Source organism: Aspergillus eucalypticola (genome assembly GCF_003184535.1).
Source record: "Aspergillus eucalypticola CBS 122712 chromosome Unknown BO83scaffold_5, whole genome shotgun sequence".
NCBI lineage: Eukaryota > Fungi > Ascomycota > Eurotiomycetes > Eurotiales > Aspergillaceae > Aspergillus > Aspergillus eucalypticola.
Window position 1 is genome coordinate 334,257 of NW_020290279.1, and position 19,744 is coordinate 354,000.

General features: G+C 53.0%; 6 protein-coding genes across 6 annotated transcripts; 3 read left to right on the plus strand and 3 right to left on the minus strand.

The window, feature by feature from the left end:
* Window positions 1-254: 254 nt before the first annotated feature.
* On the minus strand, window positions 255-4,617 carry BO83DRAFT_332045 (putative long-chain fatty acid transporter). The gene is made up of 6 exons (XM_025528290.1): window positions 4,533-4,617; window positions 4,009-4,457; window positions 3,248-3,947; window positions 2,882-2,894; window positions 1,625-2,415; window positions 255-1,569 (listed from the first exon to the last, which is right to left on the minus strand). The coding sequence occupies exons 1-6, from the start codon at window positions 4,563-4,565 to the stop codon at window positions 409-411; spliced, it is 3,147 nt and encodes a 1,048-aa protein (XP_025391019.1). The 5' UTR covers window positions 4,566-4,617; the 3' UTR covers window positions 255-408.
* A 444-nt stretch (window positions 4,618-5,061) lies between these two features.
* On the plus strand, window positions 5,062-9,154 carry BO83DRAFT_332049 (putative ATP-dependent permease ADP1). The gene is made up of 3 exons (XM_025528291.1): window positions 5,062-6,948; window positions 7,000-8,415; window positions 8,484-9,154. The coding sequence occupies exons 1-3, from the start codon at window positions 5,320-5,322 to the stop codon at window positions 8,718-8,720; spliced, it is 3,282 nt and encodes a 1,093-aa protein (XP_025391020.1). The 5' UTR covers window positions 5,062-5,319; the 3' UTR covers window positions 8,721-9,154.
* A 387-nt stretch (window positions 9,155-9,541) lies between these two features.
* BO83DRAFT_375813 (cornichon family protein) lies at window positions 9,542-10,888 on the plus strand. Its single transcript, XM_025530554.1, has 4 exons — window positions 9,542-9,809; window positions 9,958-10,113; window positions 10,177-10,243; window positions 10,306-10,888. Exons 1-4 carry the CDS (start codon window positions 9,709-9,711, stop codon window positions 10,396-10,398), a joined length of 417 nt encoding a protein of 138 aa, XP_025391021.1. The 5' UTR covers window positions 9,542-9,708; the 3' UTR covers window positions 10,399-10,888.
* A 156-nt stretch (window positions 10,889-11,044) lies between these two features.
* BO83DRAFT_406046 (WD40 repeat domain-containing protein) lies at window positions 11,045-13,086 on the plus strand. The gene is made up of 2 exons (XM_025533859.1): window positions 11,045-11,233; window positions 11,331-13,086. Exons 1-2 carry the CDS (start codon window positions 11,111-11,113, stop codon window positions 12,957-12,959), a joined length of 1,752 nt encoding a protein of 583 aa, XP_025391022.1. The 5' UTR covers window positions 11,045-11,110; the 3' UTR covers window positions 12,960-13,086.
* A 132-nt stretch (window positions 13,087-13,218) lies between these two features.
* BO83DRAFT_434941 (EF hand domain protein) lies at window positions 13,219-16,857 on the minus strand. Its single transcript, XM_025535849.1, has one exon. The coding sequence runs from the start codon at window positions 16,739-16,741 to the stop codon at window positions 13,286-13,288; it is 3,456 nt and encodes a 1,151-aa protein (XP_025391023.1). The 5' UTR covers window positions 16,742-16,857; the 3' UTR covers window positions 13,219-13,285.
* A 352-nt stretch (window positions 16,858-17,209) lies between these two features.
* Window positions 17,210-19,637, minus strand: BO83DRAFT_414814 (putative MFS multidrug transporter). The gene is made up of 6 exons (XM_025534592.1): window positions 19,312-19,637; window positions 18,995-19,252; window positions 18,798-18,942; window positions 18,715-18,748; window positions 17,990-18,663; window positions 17,210-17,922 (listed from the first exon to the last, which is right to left on the minus strand). The coding sequence occupies exons 1-6, from the start codon at window positions 19,513-19,515 to the stop codon at window positions 17,579-17,581; spliced, it is 1,659 nt and encodes a 552-aa protein (XP_025391024.1). The 5' UTR covers window positions 19,516-19,637; the 3' UTR covers window positions 17,210-17,578.
* Window positions 19,638-19,744: the final 107 nt, after the last annotated feature.

A 19,744-nucleotide genomic window follows, 5' to 3' on the forward strand; every position in this document is an offset into this window, starting at 1 on the left:
TCCTCGTCCTCGGGATCGAGACACACTGTAAGGGTTATCTATCATATAGCGCCAATGGAATCATCCCAGCGATTGATTGACTGATGACCTACTACACTATCTAACATGTCCCTGTTTTGGAGACTATTTATTCAGGAGCTTTGTTTGGCACCTTCCAACGCTGCTTTTCGGAGGATATTTGATATTACTCACTATATCATATTAATAGACTGCTAGTATGCGCAGAACTATATTCGAGTTTCACATTTCACACACTCTTATGTATCATGACACCCATGATGTAGTACTCACAACAACTGATACAGCACATTAATTTAAACAAAGATGATACTCGTCTACTAACAAGATACAGCGCTATTGATATCGACACTTATTTTCTAGTATCCAGAAAACACTAACTGGACCAGCTCACAGCTTGGCCTGCCCAGCCTGTAGTCGGTCCCAATCCTTCGCCTCAAACGGCACATACTGGTTCCCCTGGAGCCAGTACATCCGGTCACTCGCCGGAACCAGCGCAGGATCCACTCCTTGTGTCCGGAGAGTATGCTTCTGCTGCTTGTTATTTCCCGTAGCCTGCATCTCAGCCGTGACTCGGATAAATTGAGGAGCAGCAAAACGCGGAAGATTCTTCACCACATGCGCGGCCAGGCTGTTTAGACTCTCTTCAGATGGAGGGAGAACCACGGTCTGATCCTCGGAGCGTGTCTGTTGCTGAAGAACGATGGCGGCGCAGCCAGCACGACCGTCATGGTTTGGCAACGCCACTCCGTAGACGTTGGCTTCGTGCACTTCCGGATGCACGCCCAGCACCTCGGCCACCTCGCTGGTGGACACGTTTTCGCTCTTCCATCGGAAGGTGTCACCTAGACGGTCGGAGAAGTACCACCGACCGTCTTTGTCCCATCGGATCAAGTCTCCGGATCGGTAGTAGGCGTCACCTTTGCGAAACACGTCGCGGAGTATCTTGCCGTCCGTGGCTTTGTTGTTCTTGTAATAACCGACGAAGTTCTCTCCGGGGTCCTGCGGGTTGAGTGCATATAGCAACTCGCCCGGATCGCCCCGCGGGACCTTCTTGCAGAAACCAGACTTGGGGTCGCGCCAGGGTTGTTGGGTTTCTTGATCAACTTCAACAATAGCGACACTGCGACCGATGATCATGCTGGTGAGAAAGCCGCTACGGCCAATTGCACCCGCAGTAAAGTCGTTGGAGGAGATGTTGAACAAGCCGCCTGGGCCTTCGGTAGAGGCGTAGAATTCGGCAATCGTAGGGATGTTGAACCGTTCCTTCACCCGGTTCCAAATGTCTGGACGCAGGCCGTTGCCCAGAGCCAGGCGAATCTTATGCTTCTTGTCTAGGTTTTCCCCGGTGACGGGATTGATGGCGGGCGGTACTGCCAAGAGATATCTCATGGTTTCACCCACGTATTGCACAATAGTTGCATCATTCTCCCCGGCTTCCCGCATGAAGCTGCGAGCAGAGAACTTGCGACCGATGATCAAGGCCGATCCTGTCCACAAACACGGCATGAGACCGAGGATGGCTGCGGATGAGTGATAAAGAGGCATGCACTATGATGAGATTAGTATTGTTGAGAGATAATGCAGGAGTAGCAAAGAAGCGTACCGTGAACATCCGGTCATCCTTGGTCATCTTCAGCCAGGTACTGGTCATTACAGCACCAGCCCAGACCTTCCTCCAAGGAAGAATCGCAGGCTTGGGCAGGCCGGTAGTTCCACTCGTGTAGATGAGCGTGGCCATGTCGCGCAGCTGAGTACCGCTCCGAGCTGTGTCATCTTCTCGCGTAGGCTCCATTCCGAGGATCTGAGCCTCGACTTCGGGGGTGAAGAAGACCAGATTGACCGAATCACCTCCGTCTCGAAAGTCAGGAGAAGCAAACAACTCCAGTTGTTCGGACGTGAATTTTTGGCGAAGCTCCTCCTCAACGAGTAGCAGTCGTGCGCTTGAGGCCCGAACAGAATGTGTCAAGGGCTGCCCTGTCAGATTGTAATTGATAAAGGCGGGCGCAGCGCCAATACTCCAGAGACCCATCCAGATAAAGACGAACGTCGAGGAGTTCATAAAGTCCATGGCGACGACTTCCCGGGACTTGACTCCGTGAACCTGCTTGAACCAGGTGCCATAGCGCAGCGCCAGCACGTACGTTTCGTGATATGTCCAGCTCTGTCCATTGTAGACGATGAACGGCCGATCCTTGGTTTTCGGATCGCGGGCATGCTGCTCCAGAACATAGAAGAAATTGACCCGATCGGTTCGCTCAGAGGACTTGGAGTTACTAGCTATACTGAGCATGGACGAGATTGTATGCTTGTCTTGGAATAGAGAGAATTTGGCATTTAGATATGCGAGCGTGGCTACCAGCGCCGAAGCGGCGATCGGGAGAGGGACGGGGAGATCTGGTAGATCATCTAGTCAGTACCGAAATACCAGCTATACTTCATATAGAATTATGATAGGGAGCTCACAGACCAGGTATCGCAGACATCTTGGGGGTTATTTTGTCTGATTACGTAGGATGGTTCGGAAGAAGCGGCACACTGATATGGTCTACCCGTTGGTGGTCACCGGAAGGAAAGGGAAAAGGAAGGGAAGTAAGGAGACGAGCAGATGAGCCGGAAATGAGGATGCGCGCGGGGTATTAAATACTAGCAGAGGAACAAAGAAGTTGTTGGAGCGCGAGTTGGCATCGATGGAGCTTTTAGTTGACAGCCATGAGGCTGAGCCAACAAGATCCTTGTCATCAATTCACCTTTAAGTACTAGTAAGTATGTCCTTACGTGGAGGAGGAGCGGGTGAACAGAGTTACCTCGGCTGGACGGAACAAGCGCTATGATGGGTTGTGCATCAAATGAAGCTGGTCACGGTCTCCACTAACCTGGAACTATTGTAATTCAATGGTCCAACAAGAAACCAGTTGATCAGGTGGAGACGCCAAGCTGGCTGGTGGCTGAACCGGCCAATGGGTCCGTGGAAATTGTGGGAATAACCGAAAATAAGCCTCCGTTGGGGCTAATTCCATCCATCGCTACTACATTTATAGCAATAACTATGGCCAGACTTATTAATTAAGTCACTTTGATGTTCGGGTTGATGCACGGGCTGATGCATGGGTTGTACCTGATTTCATCTTTACCGGTCAATGCATGCTACATGCAGGTTTGGCTTGGCTAACTATTGAATTCATTCTCTAACTTACTCAGCAGATCTCTAAGTCCGGTTGCTCCTCACCGGCACGTTCCTATATTCCCCATCCATGAATGATCGCAACGCCTCCATGGCTTGTTCCAACACTTCCGTCTCACACACATACCCAATCCGAACATATCCCTCATAATCCTCTCCTTCCCCAAAACATGAACTTCCAGGGACAAACATCACCCCAATCTTGGCCTGCAGTTGTTCACAGAAGGCCACATCGTCCACTGGAAGGCCTTGGTTGTTGAAACGCACAAATGCCGTTGTACCTGCTCGCGGCTTAACCCAGTCACATGCCCACCGATGTGACTCGATGAATTTTTCCAAGATTGCCAAATTCCGGCGGGCCAAGTCAAGGTTCCGCTTAATGAGGTTGGGCTCACACGCGGGGGCTAACGCGTAACTGGCAATAGCATCATCCAGCTGGCCGACAGAAATGGTTGTGTAGTCCCTGGCGCTGGCGCTGGCCTCAATAATTGAGCGGTCGCGAGATGCAATCCATCCAACACGGAGTCCTGCCAAGCTATATGCCTTGGACATGGAGCCAGTCACTACGGTATGCTCGTATCCTAGAGACAGGAGCGATGGCGGGGCTTGGCCTTCCTGGACAGAGTGATACAGCGGGCGGTAAACCTCATCGGCATGGACAATGATGGACGAGCTTCGAGCTATTTCAATGATATCCTTCAATGTCTCCTGGGGTATCACCGCTCCGGTAGGATTTTGAGGGTTACTGTACGGCGACATATCGTGATCAGAGAAGCCGGTCAGTGGAATTCGAGGGGTTTACTAACTTGAGGATAATCATTTTGGTATTCGGACGGATAAGGCTCTTGAGTTCATTGATATCCAGCCCCCAGTTGTCTGCCTCTTTCGCCTTCCACAGACTCACCTCAGCCCCGAGCGATTCCGGGACTGAGTAGAGCTGCTGGTATGTGGGGTAATGGCAGATAACATGGTCGCCGGGCCCAACCAGAGTATAGAGCAGGAGAAAATTGGCTTGGATGGCGCCAGCAGTGATCAAGACATTGTCCGATGGCAACGGTGTTTGATCCGAGTACAGCCTTGCCAGGTTTCCCCGGAGTCTTTCCGACCCACGAATAGCTCCGTAGGTGAGCTTAATGCTCAAATCCAATGGGTCGGACTTGTCCTCCGATAGCTCCCGGAGATCATTAAATGAGATTGACGCACAGCATGTTTCTGCCACATTGTATTTGGCTGTGGTTTCATATTTGTCCATCCACTTGTACAGAGTAGTACGGTTAGCTTTCATCTAGTTATAAATATGCGGGGTTGTCCAGGTGGGGAGGGGTCATACTTGTTCCACAGCGAACTCTTTGATGTGAACCATCGCGAAGGCTTTTTTGAGGACAGACACTCGTTTACTTCTACCAACAATACGGGCCTTTCTCAACAATGACTCAATGAGTCGGAATGCTTTTCCTTTATATCTGGTGGAATTCAGGTACCGAGTCACGTGAGAGTTGAATATGGGGTTTCCCGATTGGGTGAAACGGAGGAGAAAGTGGATGAAGCCAGGCAAATCCAGCGAATGACCGGTTAATTTACGCTTGCTGTCAACATGAACCATCGGAATATATTCGAGCCCATCCTACTGATATCCACTGCGCCCTGTAGGTGACAGTATGATCCACAGTAGAACAACATATGCCGTAGTTACTTTGAAGCAACATAGGTCGCGGTAGGTACCCGATAATGCCACATCGCGCCGGGCTATCATTGGGTGGGTGCCCCAGGCTGTCAGGCCACAGGTTAGCGCTTCTCCGCCCTCGTCATCGCCTCAACCGGTTTCCCCATCCAGCCTCTTCTCTTCCCACCCACCTTTACCGCTCCTTTCGTGGCTCTTTGGTTGTGGTTTCTGTCGGTACAATCACGTTGGTGGATATTCTGTTTTCCTAAGCCTGTCAGGGAAGCCTTACAGTCCTTTAGATTGGATCCATATGTGCTATCCTTTATCGTGATTCTCAGGCGTTCATTGTCGTCGCTGCTTACTCCGCACCCGGTCTCTCGGTCCGACAGCCCATCAGCTTGCCAGCTACCTGCTAACTCAAGTGCGAAGGCAGCTCTCGCACTTTGGCGCCAGCATGCGGCTGCCATCGTCACTCCAATTATCCCTCGCCCTCACACTCTCACTCTCGGCCTCTACGGTCGCAGCACGGAGCAACTACTCCGAGGCCGCCCTCGTAACTCCGCTCTTCTCCGCACTCGACGATCGTCCAGACGGTTGCCCGCCGTGCTTCAACTGCCAACTAGACGCGTTCCAATGCGCCCAGTTTGCTGACTGCGATAAATTCACTGGGAAATGTGTCTGTCCACCAGGGTTTGGTGGCGATGACTGCGCGCAGCCTCTGTGTGGGTCGCTGGCCGATGGCCATCAGAGGTCCCCCCGCCAGGGCGACCAGTGCTCGTGCGAAGATGGCTGGGAAGGAATCAACTGCAACGTGTGCCAAACGGATGATGCATGCAATGCGATGATGCCAGAAGGTGAAGGGGGTGTTTGCTACAAACAGGGTGTTACTGTCAAAGAGAACTTTCAGATGTGTGATGTGACCAATCGCAAGATCCTTGATCAGCTCAAGGAGCGCAAGCCACAGGTAACGTTCTCTTGCGAGGCCGAAGACCAGACCTGCAACTTTCAGTTCTGGGTGGGCCGGGTAGAATCGTTCTATTGTGGATTGGATAAGTGCCAATGGGGCTTGGAGACTACTCATAGTCAGAACAAAACCCACTACACATGCGAAAACATCAACTGCGAGTGTATCCCAGGACGCATGCTTTGTGGCGAGGAAGGATCTATCGATATCGGCGATTTTCTTCGAGAGTCAATCGCGGGACCTGCTACGTTCTCCTCGATCTCCACTGAGGGTGGCAGTCCGGAAGATGGTAGCACGTTCCAGGAGCCAGCTATGGACGAGTTGATTAAAGCTGTTTTTGGCGACAAGAGTATTACTCTGAATTGCAATGCCGGCGAGTGTCTGTATCGGACAGATGTTCCTGGCTACACGCGCCCGGTCAAACAAATCAACACCCCTCTTATCGCCGGCGTCATCGCGGGATGTGCCCTCTTCGTCGTTGCTGTCATTCTGTCTGTATGGTATCTTTCACGCAGGTCGTATTTTGGTCGCATTCAGCTGCCCCTTTCGGACGACGAGGACGACGAAGCGGCCAAGCTCCTGGCAGAACACAAACCAGCGGCCTTGTACTGGGACAGTGTCTCGTACTACTTGAACGGAAAGGAGATTCTAAGTGGCATTCAGGGTTCTTCTCAGCCTGGTCAGATCACAGCCATCATGGGCGCCTCGGGTGCAGGAAAGACGACCTTCCTTGACATCCTTGCTCGGAAGAACAAGCGGGGTACTGTCCGTGGCGATTTCTATGTCAATGGGGAGAAGATCAGTGACCATGACTTCAAAGGTATGATTGGTTTTGTCGATCAGGAAGATACTATGCTCCCCACCCTGACTGTGCACGAAACCATCTTGACAAGTGCGTTGCTCCGGTTGCCGCGAGACATGAGCAGGGCTGCGAAGGAGCAGCGCGTGTTTGAAGTTGAAAGGCAACTTGGAATATCCCATATCAAGGATCAATTGATCGGATCTGAGGAAGGCAGAGGTCGGGGCATTTCGGGTGGTGAGAAGCGCCGAGTTGGCATCGCATGCGAGTTGGTTACTAGCCCGAGTATACTTTTCTTGGATGAGCCTACAAGTGGATTGGTAAGATGCATCAGCCCAACCAACACTGTGCTTTTCTGACTAGCTACATAGGACGCATACAACGCATTCAATGTGATTGAGTGCTTGGTGACATTGGCAAAAACATACAATCGCACTGTCATCTTCACTATTCACCAACCGCGCTCCAACATTGTTGCTTTGTTTGACCGACTGATTCTCCTAGCTAAAGGAAAGACCGTCTATTCTGGACCATTCTCCACTTGCCAAAGATACTTCGACCATTCAGGTTACTCTTGCCCACCAGGCTTCAACATTGCTGACTATCTTGTCGACCTCACGATGCACGCCAGCGTGACCCGCTCTCACAGCGACGAGGTTAACTCCCCCTTACTAGATGTGCGGGTCGATCCCCCTAAGACGGCGTCAAGCAGCCTGCGAGCTGTCAAATCTGTGGCTAGTGCATCCAACGCGAGCTTCGAGGATAGCAGCAGTACTTTCGATGCGAATCGGCGACCGAAGAGTAAGCGGCGCGTCTCCCTCAAACAGAAACAGGACAGACAGCTCTACTCGCGCAAGAAGGACCCCGAAGCTCCCCCTACCCCGAAAACCGATGAAGAAGATGAGCCATTGGATGATGCTGTCGAGGACAATCAGCAATGGCTGCGTCTTTCTCGTCAAACAGGCACCGCTCCATCTCAAATCATGGATGACCCTGATCAGCTACTTCCAGCGGCCCCCGGACAGACAGACCTTGACATCTTGGTTGCAAACTATGCGGCATCGGACATCGCACGCTCCGTGCATGATGAGATCGTGGCGGCCATACAGCATGCACGCGTGGCGAACGGGTATACCAACCCCGAGCTGACGTCTGCTCCTACTGGAACCGGCAAGACATACGCTCGCATTGGCCTTTTGCGACAGTTCCTGATCCTGTCACAACGGACCTGGCGTAACCTGTATCGGAATCCCATGTTGATGCTCACGCATTATGCCATTTCTATCCTGCTCGCTGTTCTGTGCGGTTACCTCTTCTACGGCTTGACCGACGACATCAAGGGCTTCCAGAATCGGTTGGGTCTTTTCTTCTTCATTCTCGCATTGTTTGGATTTAGCACGCTTACCAGTCTAACGGTATTCTCTGGAGAGCGGCTACTGTTTGTACGCGAGCGAGCTAATGGCTACTACCACCCGATTACCTACTTTGCGGCCAAGGTGGTGTTTGACATTGTGCCCCTTCGCCTCCTCCCCCCTATTATCATGGGTATCATTGTGTATCCCATGACTGGCTTGATCCCGGCTTGGGGCGAATTCTTCCGTTTCATCTTGGTACTTGTTCTCTTCAATCTGGCGGCCGCCAATATTTGCTTGTTCATCGGTATCATCTTCCGGGATGGAGGCGTGGCCAATTTGATTGGGAGCTTGGTGATGCTGTTCAGTCTACTCTTCGCTGGTCTCCTGCTCAACCACGACGCCATTCCCAAGTCTGCTTTGTGGCTGCAAACTGTGAGTATCCACGAATCTTTTGTCGCTGTATCGATACAAGTTTTGTGCAAGTTACTGACTCTTGATAGCTTTCCATCTTCCACTACGGCTTTGAGGCTCTGATCGTCAATGAAGTAACGTATCTGACCTTGATTGATCATAAATACGGCCTCGATATTGAAGTCCCCGGTGCATCCATTCTGAGCGCTTTTGGATTTGATACACAAGCTCTGTGGACCGATGTCATTGGACTGGCCGTCATCTCGGGTGCATTCATCGTAATCGCATATGGCGCGATGCATATTCTGCTAGTTGAGAAGCGGTGATAGTCTGATAAAGGTGTTGGCGATTATCTATGCCGACACACTTGATCTTGTTTTATTATGCAGCCCACGGGCTATGGTTGTTTTTGTGTACTGGTATTGATTCCGTGATGAGCATTCTGATACGACGTCTTCTTCCTTTTTCTGCTTTTTAGTCCTGTTCTTGCCACGGATCTCCATTGCACCGTTATCTAGCTCATGATGGGTTATATCTATGTAAATAGAGGTCAATTACTGAAGGTGCTTCTACTGCATATACTTGGTGATGGTGATGCGATAATGCGGACTTGCGGGCTGGCCAGTAGAAGCTGCCAGATGCGGATGGAAGCACGTGTTTCCCCACGTCATCGACATGTGTTTATGTGGCAGAAATGCTATGCTATGCTAAGTGTGCCCATACCGCCATTTGGCATACTTTTCATTGAATAGTGGTAGACCTTTGCATTGATGTTATCATACGCTTGCTAAGCTCTGCAGCAAAAGCTTTCGTAATCGATACTGCAGTGGTGGTGATTGGCAATAGTGGCCGATGCCGCCGCGATTACTAGTATCCGATAGCGGCTGAGCATCAACAGGCGCATAGTCTGCGGTCATTACCATAATTGCTTTTCTTGCGCACACTGGGGTTATGGCCCTGATTTCCCCGTGTCAGATAGATAGCAGTAACTCGTAATACTGAGTCGAGATTGCAAAGTAAAGTCATCAGTAACCAACTCCACGGACTTTGACAGCAGATCGCGGGTCACTCCCCCGGAAGAGCCTCACCGCCTGCCAGCTCCAATCGCGGCTTTCCCCCATCGGTTCGAATCCACAATCAAGTCCAACTTCCTTCGTCTTCAGTTCTCACCTTCCACCCCCTTCGCCTCTGTTTCCTCCTGTTCTATCTCTCTGCCCCCGAGCACGGCTACCTCTCCGCTCCTCTCCTCCCCCTTGTCCTCTTGTCAGCACCCTTTTCGAGTCTTTCGAGCATCTCTTTTCCATCTTGCCCACCATGTCCGGTGAAGCCTGGCTCTATCTGCTGGCGGTGTTGATTAACGCCGTCAACCTGTTCCTGCAGGTCTTCTTTACTATCATGTACAGCGATCTGGAATGGTATGTCCTTGTCTCTATCCTCACTCTTGTCTCGCCGGTATTTGTCGTGTGCGTGGACGAGCTCTTGTGAGCCGCATGGGAGCTCGCCATGGATTGCGACAGCGTGATGGAACCCCAACCAGCTAACCATCCCGGTTCGCTCCCGCAGTGACTACATCAACCCCATTGACCTCTGCAACCGCCTCAACGCCTACATTGTGCCCGAGGCCGCCGTTCACGCCTTCCTGACCTTCCTGTTCATCATCAATGGCTACTGGGTCGCCATCGTCCTGAATCTGCCTCTGTTGGCGTTCAACGCGAAGAAGTAATGCTGTCCTTCCAGCTCCGCCATGGTGTAGCCCAACTAACACAAGCGCCCTTTCTACAGGATCTACGAGAACCAGCACCTCCTGGATGCGACCGAGATCTTCCGCAAGCTGAACGTGCACAAGAAGGTTAGACTGCATCATTTCAATCCCGCTATTCAAGGCGGACCGACCGCTGACACACATTGCAGGAATCTTTCATCAAGCTGGGCTTCCACCTTTTGATGTTCTTCTTCTACCTCTACAGCATGATCGTCGCCCTGATCCGCGACGAGTCTCACTGACTTCGTGGCAAGACGGAACACGCACTGCGCAACGGCCGCCCGGGCTGAAGTGTCATGTAGTGCGATTGTCTTGACTTCTCCTTTGGCTAGGGAAGATTGGACGGAGCATGGTTCTGCGAGTATCGGTCTCGCTGCTGTATCCCGACGCAACTTGCGCCTCTTGTCCCGGCTGCTTGACACTGTCGTCGGTGTGCCGGCGCGTGCAGCAGAAGAGACCTTGTATATGACGTGACTATGAAAGCATATCATTGATGACAGCGAACGCGTGAAGTCTCAAGATCTTGATGTTTTTTTTTGAGGTTTACGGAAGAGAGATAGGCGATAGATGAGGTAATCCGATCGCCTGGGAGCAGCACGCCGGAGAGGCTGCTTGAGTTGTTCTTGTTTGCTTAGTGTACTTTCCTTGGGTTTCTGATGTTGCTAATTTCCTGTTAATGTCTTCAATAATGGTGCTGTATATACCTCAGCGGTGTGACAATGTGCGCGTACGATATTTTGATTCCTTGTAGAAGAACAGCTGTTTAGATAGTAGTAGATAGGGTTGGTTGTCCGCCGGAGAATCTTGCGCGGGCGGTGTTTCCGCCTTCCGTAAAAGTCGGGCGTGGGACTTCTGCCGATCGTAGAAACCAAGCTTGCTTCCACTTCATTTCTCGCCGCATCGGGGAAGTTCAAATTGTTCATTCTTCCCTGAATCACAGCCATCGCAGCAATCATGGCATCATTACTCGGCGCCGGCTACGAGTCTAGCGACGATGACTCGGCGAAGCCCTCTCAAACCCAACCTACGGTGCCCTCAGCAACCACGATTGTCGCGGCGCCAGAAGTGAACACAGAGGTTTGGTCCCCCAGTTTCTCTTGAGATCGCTGCTATGCAATGAATCCCCTATGATTACCCAATTCGGAAATGTTTGGTGTATCTAACAAACCTACAGGATCAAGCGCATATGCAGATGATGCTCGCTAACACCTCATCCACCGCGCTCACCTACAACGCTACCTACGATGATCTCTCCCGGCCGTCTCAAGGCCCCGTCAACCCCTTCAAGCCTGCCGGACCGGCAAACGGCCTCAAGCGCAAGAATGTCCCGACCGGATTCGCCGAGGAAGCGGCCATCAGTGAGGCGACCTTCGCCGCGCAACACCGCACCTTCCAGAGTCTAGGCTACACGCGCAACCCAGGTCTCCCGGGCCAGTTTGTCGGCAATCTTGATAGCGCCGCCAAATTTGGTGGCCGCGATGTTATTCAGATGAAGCCCTCCAAGGAGGCCTCTGCAGCGCTGCGCGCGAAGCGGCAAAAGAAGGGTGACCCCAGCATCGTTGAAGGTGAAGGTGCCTACCTCGGCCCATGGGCGAAATACCAACGCGAGGAGTTCTACGAGGAGGAGGCCGCTGACGAGGATCGCGAACTCGCCAGCGACGAGGAGTACGTCGAAGTCGACGAAGAGGAGGACCTGGCCCCATCAGCCATGCCTGCCATGAGCAAAGAAGCCACCGACTACCAAGACGACACGACCAAGGTCGAATCCACCGAATTCCACGGCACAGAGCAGTTCGACTACCTGGGCCGCACGTACATGCATATTCCTCAAGATCTGGACATCGACCTCCGCAAAGACCCCGGCAGTGTCAAGAACTTCATCCCCAAGAAACTCATCCATACCTGGAAATCGCACACCAAGGCCATCACCTCCCTCCGCTTCTTCCCCCGCTCCGGCCACCTCCTCCTCTCCTCCGCCGCCGACGGCAAAGCCAAGATCTGGGACGCCTACCACTCACGCGAACTGCTACGCACTTTCTCCGGCCATTCCAAGGCCATTACAGACACCGACTTCCACCCCAGCGGCACCACCTTCCTCACAGCCTCCTACGACCGCCAAATCAAGCTCTGGGACACCGAATACGGCAAATGTCTCGGCCGCTTCAGCACCGGCAAAACCCCCCACGTCATCCGCTTCAACCCAGGCGCCGAACACTCCCACGAATTCCTGGCCGGTATGTCCGACAAGAAGATCGTGCAATTCGACACCCGCTCCGGCGAACTGGTCCAAGAATACGACCACCACCTGGCAGCCATCAACACCATCACCTTCGTCGACGACAACCGCCGTTTCATCTCCACCTCCGACGACAAATCCCTCCGCGCCTGGGAATACGGCATTCCCGTCCCCATCAAATTCATCGCCGAACCATACATGTTCGCCCTCACCCGCGCCACCCCCCACCCCAACGGCAAATACGTCGCCTTCCAGTCCGGCGACAACCAGATCGTCGTGTACGGCGCCACAGACAAATTCCGCCAGAACCGGAAGAAGAGTTTCCGCGGCCACAACAACGCCGGCTACGCCATTGATATTAAGATCTCCCCTGACGGGCAGTTCATCGCGTCCGGTGATAGTGGCGGCTATGTCTGCTTCTGGGATTGGAAGACGGGTAAAATGTACCATAAGATTTTGGCTGGTGGGAAGGAAGGTGGCGCGACTACTTGTCTCGATTGGCATCCGCAGGAAACTAGTAAGGTTGTTACCGGTGGGTTGGATGGGTTGATTAAGTATTGGGATTAGAGTTGTTTCGTTCGCTGTTTCTTCTTCTTTATAGGTGTTTTTGTGTGTAATAAATATAGTATGCATGAAATGGGTTATATCGGCTATATGATGATGCCTTTTTGGACGCGATGTATATATATCACTTCTTGATTGTATTGTCCTACCAATTTAATACGTAAGATAAAAGCAGTAGGTAGAAGAAGAAAAGGTAAGTAGTATGATTAGTTGAATCAAGTGATGAAAAATTATCTACCATTTCCAAACTATCATGCGCTCTCTCTCTCACACACAATAAACCTAATATACAAACCCACCCTTCCACAAAATTAACACAGCTGAAACACCTAAAAACTAGCCATCTCAATCCAACTCGCGACAAACGCCAATGCACGACCGCGATCCATCGCCATCCGCTGCGCAAACTCCGAGAAATTAAGCTTTGCGCCACTGCCGCCGCGTTCCTTGGCTTCGCGCTCGACCTTCTCTAGGTAAGCGAGATGGGCGATGCGAGCCTTGGATGGGGGCCGTGGCGGACTGGCTTGTCGAGCGAGAGGAGGGGCTGAGGACGATGATGGGAGGGGTAGGGGGTGGATAGGGGAGGGGGAGAGTTTGGGAGCTGTGGCTTCGGCTTCGGGGGAGGAGATGGAGGGGGAGGTGGGGGCTGGGAAGGAGGTTGTAGCGGTGGGTTCGAGACGGAGTTCGGCGGGGAGGTGATGGCTTTGTTGGGGTGGGAAGGCGGGACTGTTGGTGCTGCTGGAGAGTATGAGGTCGGAGTCGTCGTGGTGGTTGTGGTAGGGCTCGTCGGGTTCGTTGGGTCGGTGGTGTGGGAGGGTGGGATCGTAGTAGGATACGGTGGATGGGGGTCGGGATGATTCTTCGTCATCGTTGACTATTTCGTCGTCGTCTTCTTCTTCTTCGAAGGTGGACGCGTGAGAGGAGGGGGACATGGGTGTGTGTTCTGTTCCCAGGGTGCGGAGGAAGTCGTGGCTGGATCGCGGGTTCATGGCCTCTTCTTCGTCGTCGCCTTCTTCTTCGACTTCAGGAACGCCGAGATAGACGACATCGTCGTTGGGTACACCCAGGTCTGGGGTGGGAGGGGGAAGAACTGGACCGTCCTGGACGGGCTCGAGAGGTGGACTGCGGACGGAGTAGCCTGCCCGGCTGAGCAGTTCGTCCAGGGAATGGTCACGGAATGGATTGACCATCGACGACTCTGGATGCTCGTCCGGCTCGTTGTTGGTTTGCTCCGGTGCAAGTTGTGTGCCGGATTCCGCCTGCTCGACTTGTTCGATTTCGCGCGCCCACATCTTGCGCTCGGCCCGGGTCCGGAAGGCCTCCATAAGAAGGTCCTCTTTCGGCTTGAATAGGAGGTCGAGCAGCTCGTTGAATCCTTGCTGGGTGACTTGATACAGGATCTCTTTGCCGACATCTCTTTCGACCTCTGGAATCTCAAACCCGCCCCACCGTTCACCCACCAGGATGCTGCGAGATGAGGTTGACGGGTTGGAGCGCACGTCGTAGTCGTCGGTGAGATCGTCTTGGAACCGTACTTTGGAGGAGGAGCGAGATCGGGGAGATGGAGGGTGGGACTCGGGTTGGGGCTCGTCGACATCATCTTCGTCCTCATCCTCGCTCAGGCCATCGACGTCCATGTCGCTGCGATAGCCAGGCGGAACAGTTGCGCCGTCCTCCTCATCAGTATAGAACCGTCTGCGCTGCCAGCGGTTGTGGATGCCCGTGCTGCGAGCCATGTTAACCCGGAGTCGGTCCTGAGCGCACATTCTGTTGTAGACCGCGGTACCAACACGGGCTCGATCGACTGGATCAGTGATATCGTTCAATGGCACATGATATCCAAGCGCGTTCACGATATCGTAGTCTCGAACATGCTCCGGCGGAGGCCACCTGTCGCTGGCACCGGAAGAGTTGGAGACATCGTCAGGGATATTACTACCATCGTCACCGTTAATTTCTCTTCTAGTGTTGCTTCCTGAAGTATGAGCCACGCCAGATCCGGACGGAGTCGCAAGGCGAGCCGCAGTTGGGAACATGGGTCGCACGCTGCCGTATTGGCTTCGCACTGCAGCGTCTCCAACAACCGAGTGTCGGTCTGCAGTATCCGCGCGGTCTGCTCGTACGATCCCTTCGTTGTCCACGAGCTCCATGTCGCCGTCCTGATTCAGACGCTTACCCTCCCCGGTCCTCGAGGCTTCCCCGGAGGGAATGCTGCCAGGAAAGGCCGAGCTGATCGGCTGACTTCCCAGAACAACATCCCGAGCACCGCCTTCAAGAAAGTCGTCTTCCATACCTGCCACCATGTCTCGAGTCAGCTCTCTACTCAGTGCATAGTAGGCCCGGAAAACCCGTAGGAAGTCTTTCCGCTCGATGTAGCCGTCACCATCAATGTCGTAGCCACGGAATACGCGCCGTAGCCGCTCGTCGTTGCTCTTATTGTTGAGACTGGCAATTCCTTTCAAGAACTCCTCGAATCCAATCAGACCATCTCCGTTGGTATCATAGAAGGCAAACATGCGGTCGTAGATCAGGCTAGGCGGCGGTGGGCGGATGGATGTGTTCGGCACGAAACACCGGTCAAATGTCTTCCTATCGATGGCCATGTAGAGCTTGTTCGGATCTTCTTCCCACTCATGGTTGGCCAAGCAGCGGAACTGGTCCCAAAGCGCATCCAACTCGGTATTCTCGAAGCTCGTCTCCTTCATGAGGCGCTTGGCCAAAGACCGAGATAAGCTGCGTGGCAGCATGGTAGGCTTCCCAGGGTACCAGACCGGCTGAGACTGTCGAGGATTGCCCAGGAATGGGGCAGGGATGCGGACCTTATAGAACAGGTGTGTCTTGATGTGCACTCCCATGGCTTCGCAGGTTTCACACAGATCGTAGTCGATGCAGTTCGCGCATCTGTACCGGATACCCTGAATGGGCATGGCTCCGCAGCTATTGCAAGTCACGCCGCGATGGATATACCCGTCCCGTCTGGCCTGGTCCTCAGCAATATGGTACAGCAAGTTGAGCAGATTCTGCCCTTCTCTCGTTGGCGAGGCATCGTTATTTCCATCCCTCCACGAAAACACACTCTGATCATCCACCACCGTCTCCCCACCATCCATATTCGGCGCCGGCGGCGACTCTTCGGGAAAGGTCGATGTCGACAAAGTGACCCTCTCGCCGTTCTGTCTCCGCCGCCGTAACTCCTCCCCGTAGTTATTGTCTGCATTAAATCGCATCAAGGCCCTCTCGATTCCGGCCTGCGAGATCCCCCGCCGCTGGAGCTCTACCATCAAGTATTCCCATTCCGGGCAACCTTCTTGTATGAAATGTGTGGGCGGAAAGTCCAGTGCCAGAAAAGATTCCAGAAATGTGTCTTCCATCATCTCGCGCATCCGCTCCGCATGAGCTTGGGGCACCCCCACTTCCTCCATGAGCTGGTCCCGGGTTGCGAGAAGAGACGGGAGAAGGCCACTTTCCACGCGCCTTCCGTCCTCTGTCTCGATGCGAAATGTTCCGTAAACTCCATTCTGGCGCTCCAGTTGTTCCAGGTGCGCGATAGCTCGCGTCGACGGGGTGTCGTCAACAGGATGGTCACTGGCGTTGCTGGCTTCGCTTCTCCGTCGCCGGCGACGGACGGCTCTGCGGCGTCGGAGGGAAGTTCGGGAAGGCGACGGAGGAGAGGAGGAAATGTAGTTGTGGATGTAGACGATCGCGTAGGCGGCGGCTACCCCGGAGAGCAGGTAGAGAATGGGACGATATCGTGACAGCGCCAGCCGTGGGCGGGTGTCCGACATGGCGGGCGACAAAGGAATGTGACGGTTAGGCCGATAGGATCATGCTTGTGAGAATTCCCTGGGAGTCGCCGGTGGAACTCTCGGGGGCTGCAGGTGCTGTTGTCTCTCAAACCGCGACAGTATGACTTGGAGAGGCTGACAGTTTGGGGTTCCGGGGAAAGTTGGCGGAGCTGGAGCCATCCAAAGCTAAAATATTCAAAGTCCCATCACCGCCTTCTTCTGTACCTGACTCCAACACCACTTCTTCTCTTTTTTTTTTTTTTTTTTGTTTTTCCCCAAAGTTGACTACTCTTCTGTATGAAAATGCAGCTCGTGATCATGTTGTTGATTACTTTCAGTTAATTTCATCGAGGGAACTTGGGTATCTCATAATTGCTGACACTTATGCTACGCCTGGCACTTGGATCCTGGGTTGCCTGCTGCCTCGGTCAATGGCTGCGCTAAAGTGCATCTGATGAAATCATTCTTGTCCAGAATAAAGCAATAGATACACCCGGAAATGCATGCATATGTACAACAAAAAAAATATCCATGATCAGTCTAGTATCAGACGATCTAATGCTTCCTTTTCCCGAATCCAATTCTTGTATCCGCTGGATCACAAGTAGACCCAACCCTTTCATCACAGGACCAGATAATGCCACCTAAGTCACCATATATATAGTACCACCTCTAGCATCTTTTTTGAACCATCCGACAGTGGCATATACAGCCACTATGCAAGTGTATAGGCCCCCCACCTCATCTATGCAAGTAAGCATCCCCGCAAACCCAACATCATCTACCCAAGTCCCCTTACCACCAACAGCCAGAGTCCAACCCCAAAATATGTATATCCTACCGCGACAACTTCTTCTCTCTGATAAAGAAACTACTAATCAACGCACAAAACACAACCCCAACCAAGAATGCGAAGCCCTTATTCGTGGCCCAGCCATAACAGCTACGAACGATCTTCCCGGTAGTCGGATCCAGCGTCTTAATGAAGTCGAGACTTTGACGGACGCCGTCGACGATCTTATCAATGTCTTTGCTGTCGCGGAGGGCATAGTGCAGGCGTTCGCGGAGGAGTTGCTGAACGACTGTGGAGGAGAGGGAGAGGCCGATGACGGAGCCGAGGGAGCGGAAGAGGTAGGAGCAGGCTGTCACGACGGCTTGATCTTCGGGTGTGGAGTTGGAGACTATTAGGGTGAGGTTAGTGAGTCGGGTTGTGGAACTTATGGAGAGTGAAGTGGGAAAGAGGCTTACTGAGACTGATTAAGGTAGAAGTTACACCGATACCGTTTCCAAAGGCGCAAGCGACCATGCCTAGTACTAGGACGGTGATGTTCTCGGTGACCGCACCAGAGGCCATGAAGATGGTGGTAAGGCCTATGGTGAGGCCTGTGTAGGCGGCAATGGTGAGCCAGTAGAATTTGCCCGTCCACTTCATGATGTAGCCGGCGAAGAGGGAGCCACTGACGCCGGAGATGATGCTAGGGAGAAGTCGAAGTCCGGCAACGGTGGCGGAGACGCCGTCGACGGCTTGGAAGAAGAGAGGGATGTAGAATAAGGCGGCGAGCCAGCCGCCAAAACTGAAGAAGTTACAAGCGTATGCGGCGAAGAAGGTCCGGTTGAAAATGATGTGGCCGGGGGCGAATGGTTCGGCGGCGTAGAAGACCTCTATAACGATGAAGAGAGCGAAGAGAGCTGTGGAGACGCTCAGAGAAACGATGGTAATCGGCATTGTCCAGGAGACGTTGCTGCCACGGTCCAGACCGAGGAGGAAGCCGAAGACTGCGCCGACAAGGACGATGGCGCCGGGAAAGTCGATGCGACGCAGTTTCGTCTTCCAGTGGCTGTCTTCCTGGGCGGGAAGGTCGAGCATGACAGTCACGGCGATGAAGGCGAGAATGCACAGGGGGACTTGAGCGATGAAGGCCCTGGGTTAGGTTAGAGGAGGGTGCGTAACGAGAGTGGTTGAAGGAACGTACCATCGCCAGCCGATAAAGTCGGATAAGATACCACCTGCAGAATCGGTTAGAGAGTTCCAATCGTTGCCATTGATCGAGCGTACCTAGAGGAGCACCTATGCCGGAGCCCGTCGCATAGATGATATTGATCACGCCCTGCCAAACACCCCGGTCCCGGAGAGGAACAATGTCACTCATCAGGATACTCACGACGGTGGTCATACCGCCGCCACCAATGCCTTGGAAAACCTGGCCATCGTCAGTTACTGTCTCGAAGTGAGAATACAACAGTTCAACCTACGCGTGCAGCGATGAGCTGATCGATGTTCTGCGCAAGACCGCAGAACAAGCAACCGATGCCGAAGATGGCATATGCGAACAAGAGACATGCTTTGCGACCAAAGATATCACTCAATTTGCCGTAGAGCGGCTGAAACGAGGTCAAAGTCAGAAAGTAGGAGGTGGCGATCCAGCTGGTCAGGTTGAGGGCCTCCAAGTCACTGCCAATCTGCCCATAACTGGCCATAATGATGGTTTGGTCGGCTGCGGAGAGGAATACCTGGGCGGCATTAGTATTACCGAGAAATCTCCTATGCAAATAGATGGGGAATTACATACTCCCAAAGAGATAGCCGGAATGATATACCTTAGGCCCTTCCCCGCCTCGGAAGCATCTTTGGCCTGGTCCTCCTGGGGCGGAAGAGTCTGCTCGCCGGACTCAACATCCTGACGGCCAATGTTGGGAATAGCCCCCGTGGTAGAGACATTGCTTTGGGGACCCAGCAACGGGGAGGTCTCGGAAGGAATCCTTTCTGGAGACATAGTGGGGAAATGACTCTAGAGAAGGGTAATCTCCATTACCAAGGGGGCCAGGGAGTCGACACAAAGTCGAGAAGGTGGAGAAGAAGGAGGGGAGAATGAAGCGAGGGAAGAGTCACCGATTGTCAGAGGCAGAAGGGCGAATAAGTAATAACTGCTCACTAAAGGACTCACTAACTAGACTTCCACTAGTTGGGATAATGGGCCCCTGCGCTATTATCACGTGGAGATA

Coding starts and splice junctions, on each gene's coding strand:
- BO83DRAFT_332045 (XM_025528290.1), bottom strand. CDS start 4,565: ATGGTTCACATCAAAGAGTTCGCTGTGGAACAA. Junction 3,948..4,008: donor ACCAAAATGATTATCCTCAA/GTTAGTAAACCC, acceptor GTCGCCGTACAG/TAACCCTCAAAATCCTACCG. Junction 1,570..1,624: donor AGGATGACCGGATGTTCACG/GTACGCTTCTTT, acceptor ATCTCATCATAG/TGCATGCCTCTTTATCACTC.
- BO83DRAFT_332049 (XM_025528291.1), top strand. CDS start 5,320: ATGCGGCTGCCATCGTCACTCCAATTATCCCTCGCCCTCACACTCTCA. Junction 6,949..6,999: donor ATGAGCCTACAAGTGGATTG/GTAAGATGCATC, acceptor CTAGCTACATAG/GACGCATACAACGCATTCAA. Junction 8,416..8,483: donor CTGCTTTGTGGCTGCAAACT/GTGAGTATCCAC, acceptor GACTCTTGATAG/CTTTCCATCTTCCACTACGG.
- BO83DRAFT_375813 (XM_025530554.1), top strand. CDS start 9,709: ATGTCCGGTGAAGCCTGGCTCTATCTGCTGGCGGTGTTGATTAACGCC. Junction 9,810..9,957: donor ATGTACAGCGATCTGGAATG/GTATGTCCTTGT, acceptor TCGCTCCCGCAG/TGACTACATCAACCCCATTG. Junction 10,244..10,305: donor AGCTGAACGTGCACAAGAAG/GTTAGACTGCAT, acceptor CACACATTGCAG/GAATCTTTCATCAAGCTGGG.
- BO83DRAFT_406046 (XM_025533859.1), top strand. CDS start 11,111: ATGGCATCATTACTCGGCGCCGGCTACGAGTCTAGCGACGATGACTCG. Junction 11,234..11,330: donor CGCCAGAAGTGAACACAGAG/GTTTGGTCCCCC, acceptor ACAAACCTACAG/GATCAAGCGCATATGCAGAT.
- BO83DRAFT_434941 (XM_025535849.1), bottom strand. CDS start 16,741: ATGTCGGACACCCGCCCACGGCTGGCGCTGTCACGATATCGTCCCATT.
- BO83DRAFT_414814 (XM_025534592.1), bottom strand. CDS start 19,515: ATGTCTCCAGAAAGGATTCCTTCCGAGACCTCCCCGTTGCTGGGTCCC. Junction 19,253..19,311: donor TTCCGGCTATCTCTTTGGGA/GTATGTAATTCC, acceptor AATGCCGCCCAG/GTATTCCTCTCCGCAGCCGA. Junction 17,923..17,989: donor TTCTACCTTAATCAGTCTCA/GTAAGCCTCTTT, acceptor TCACCCTAATAG/TCTCCAACTCCACACCCGAA.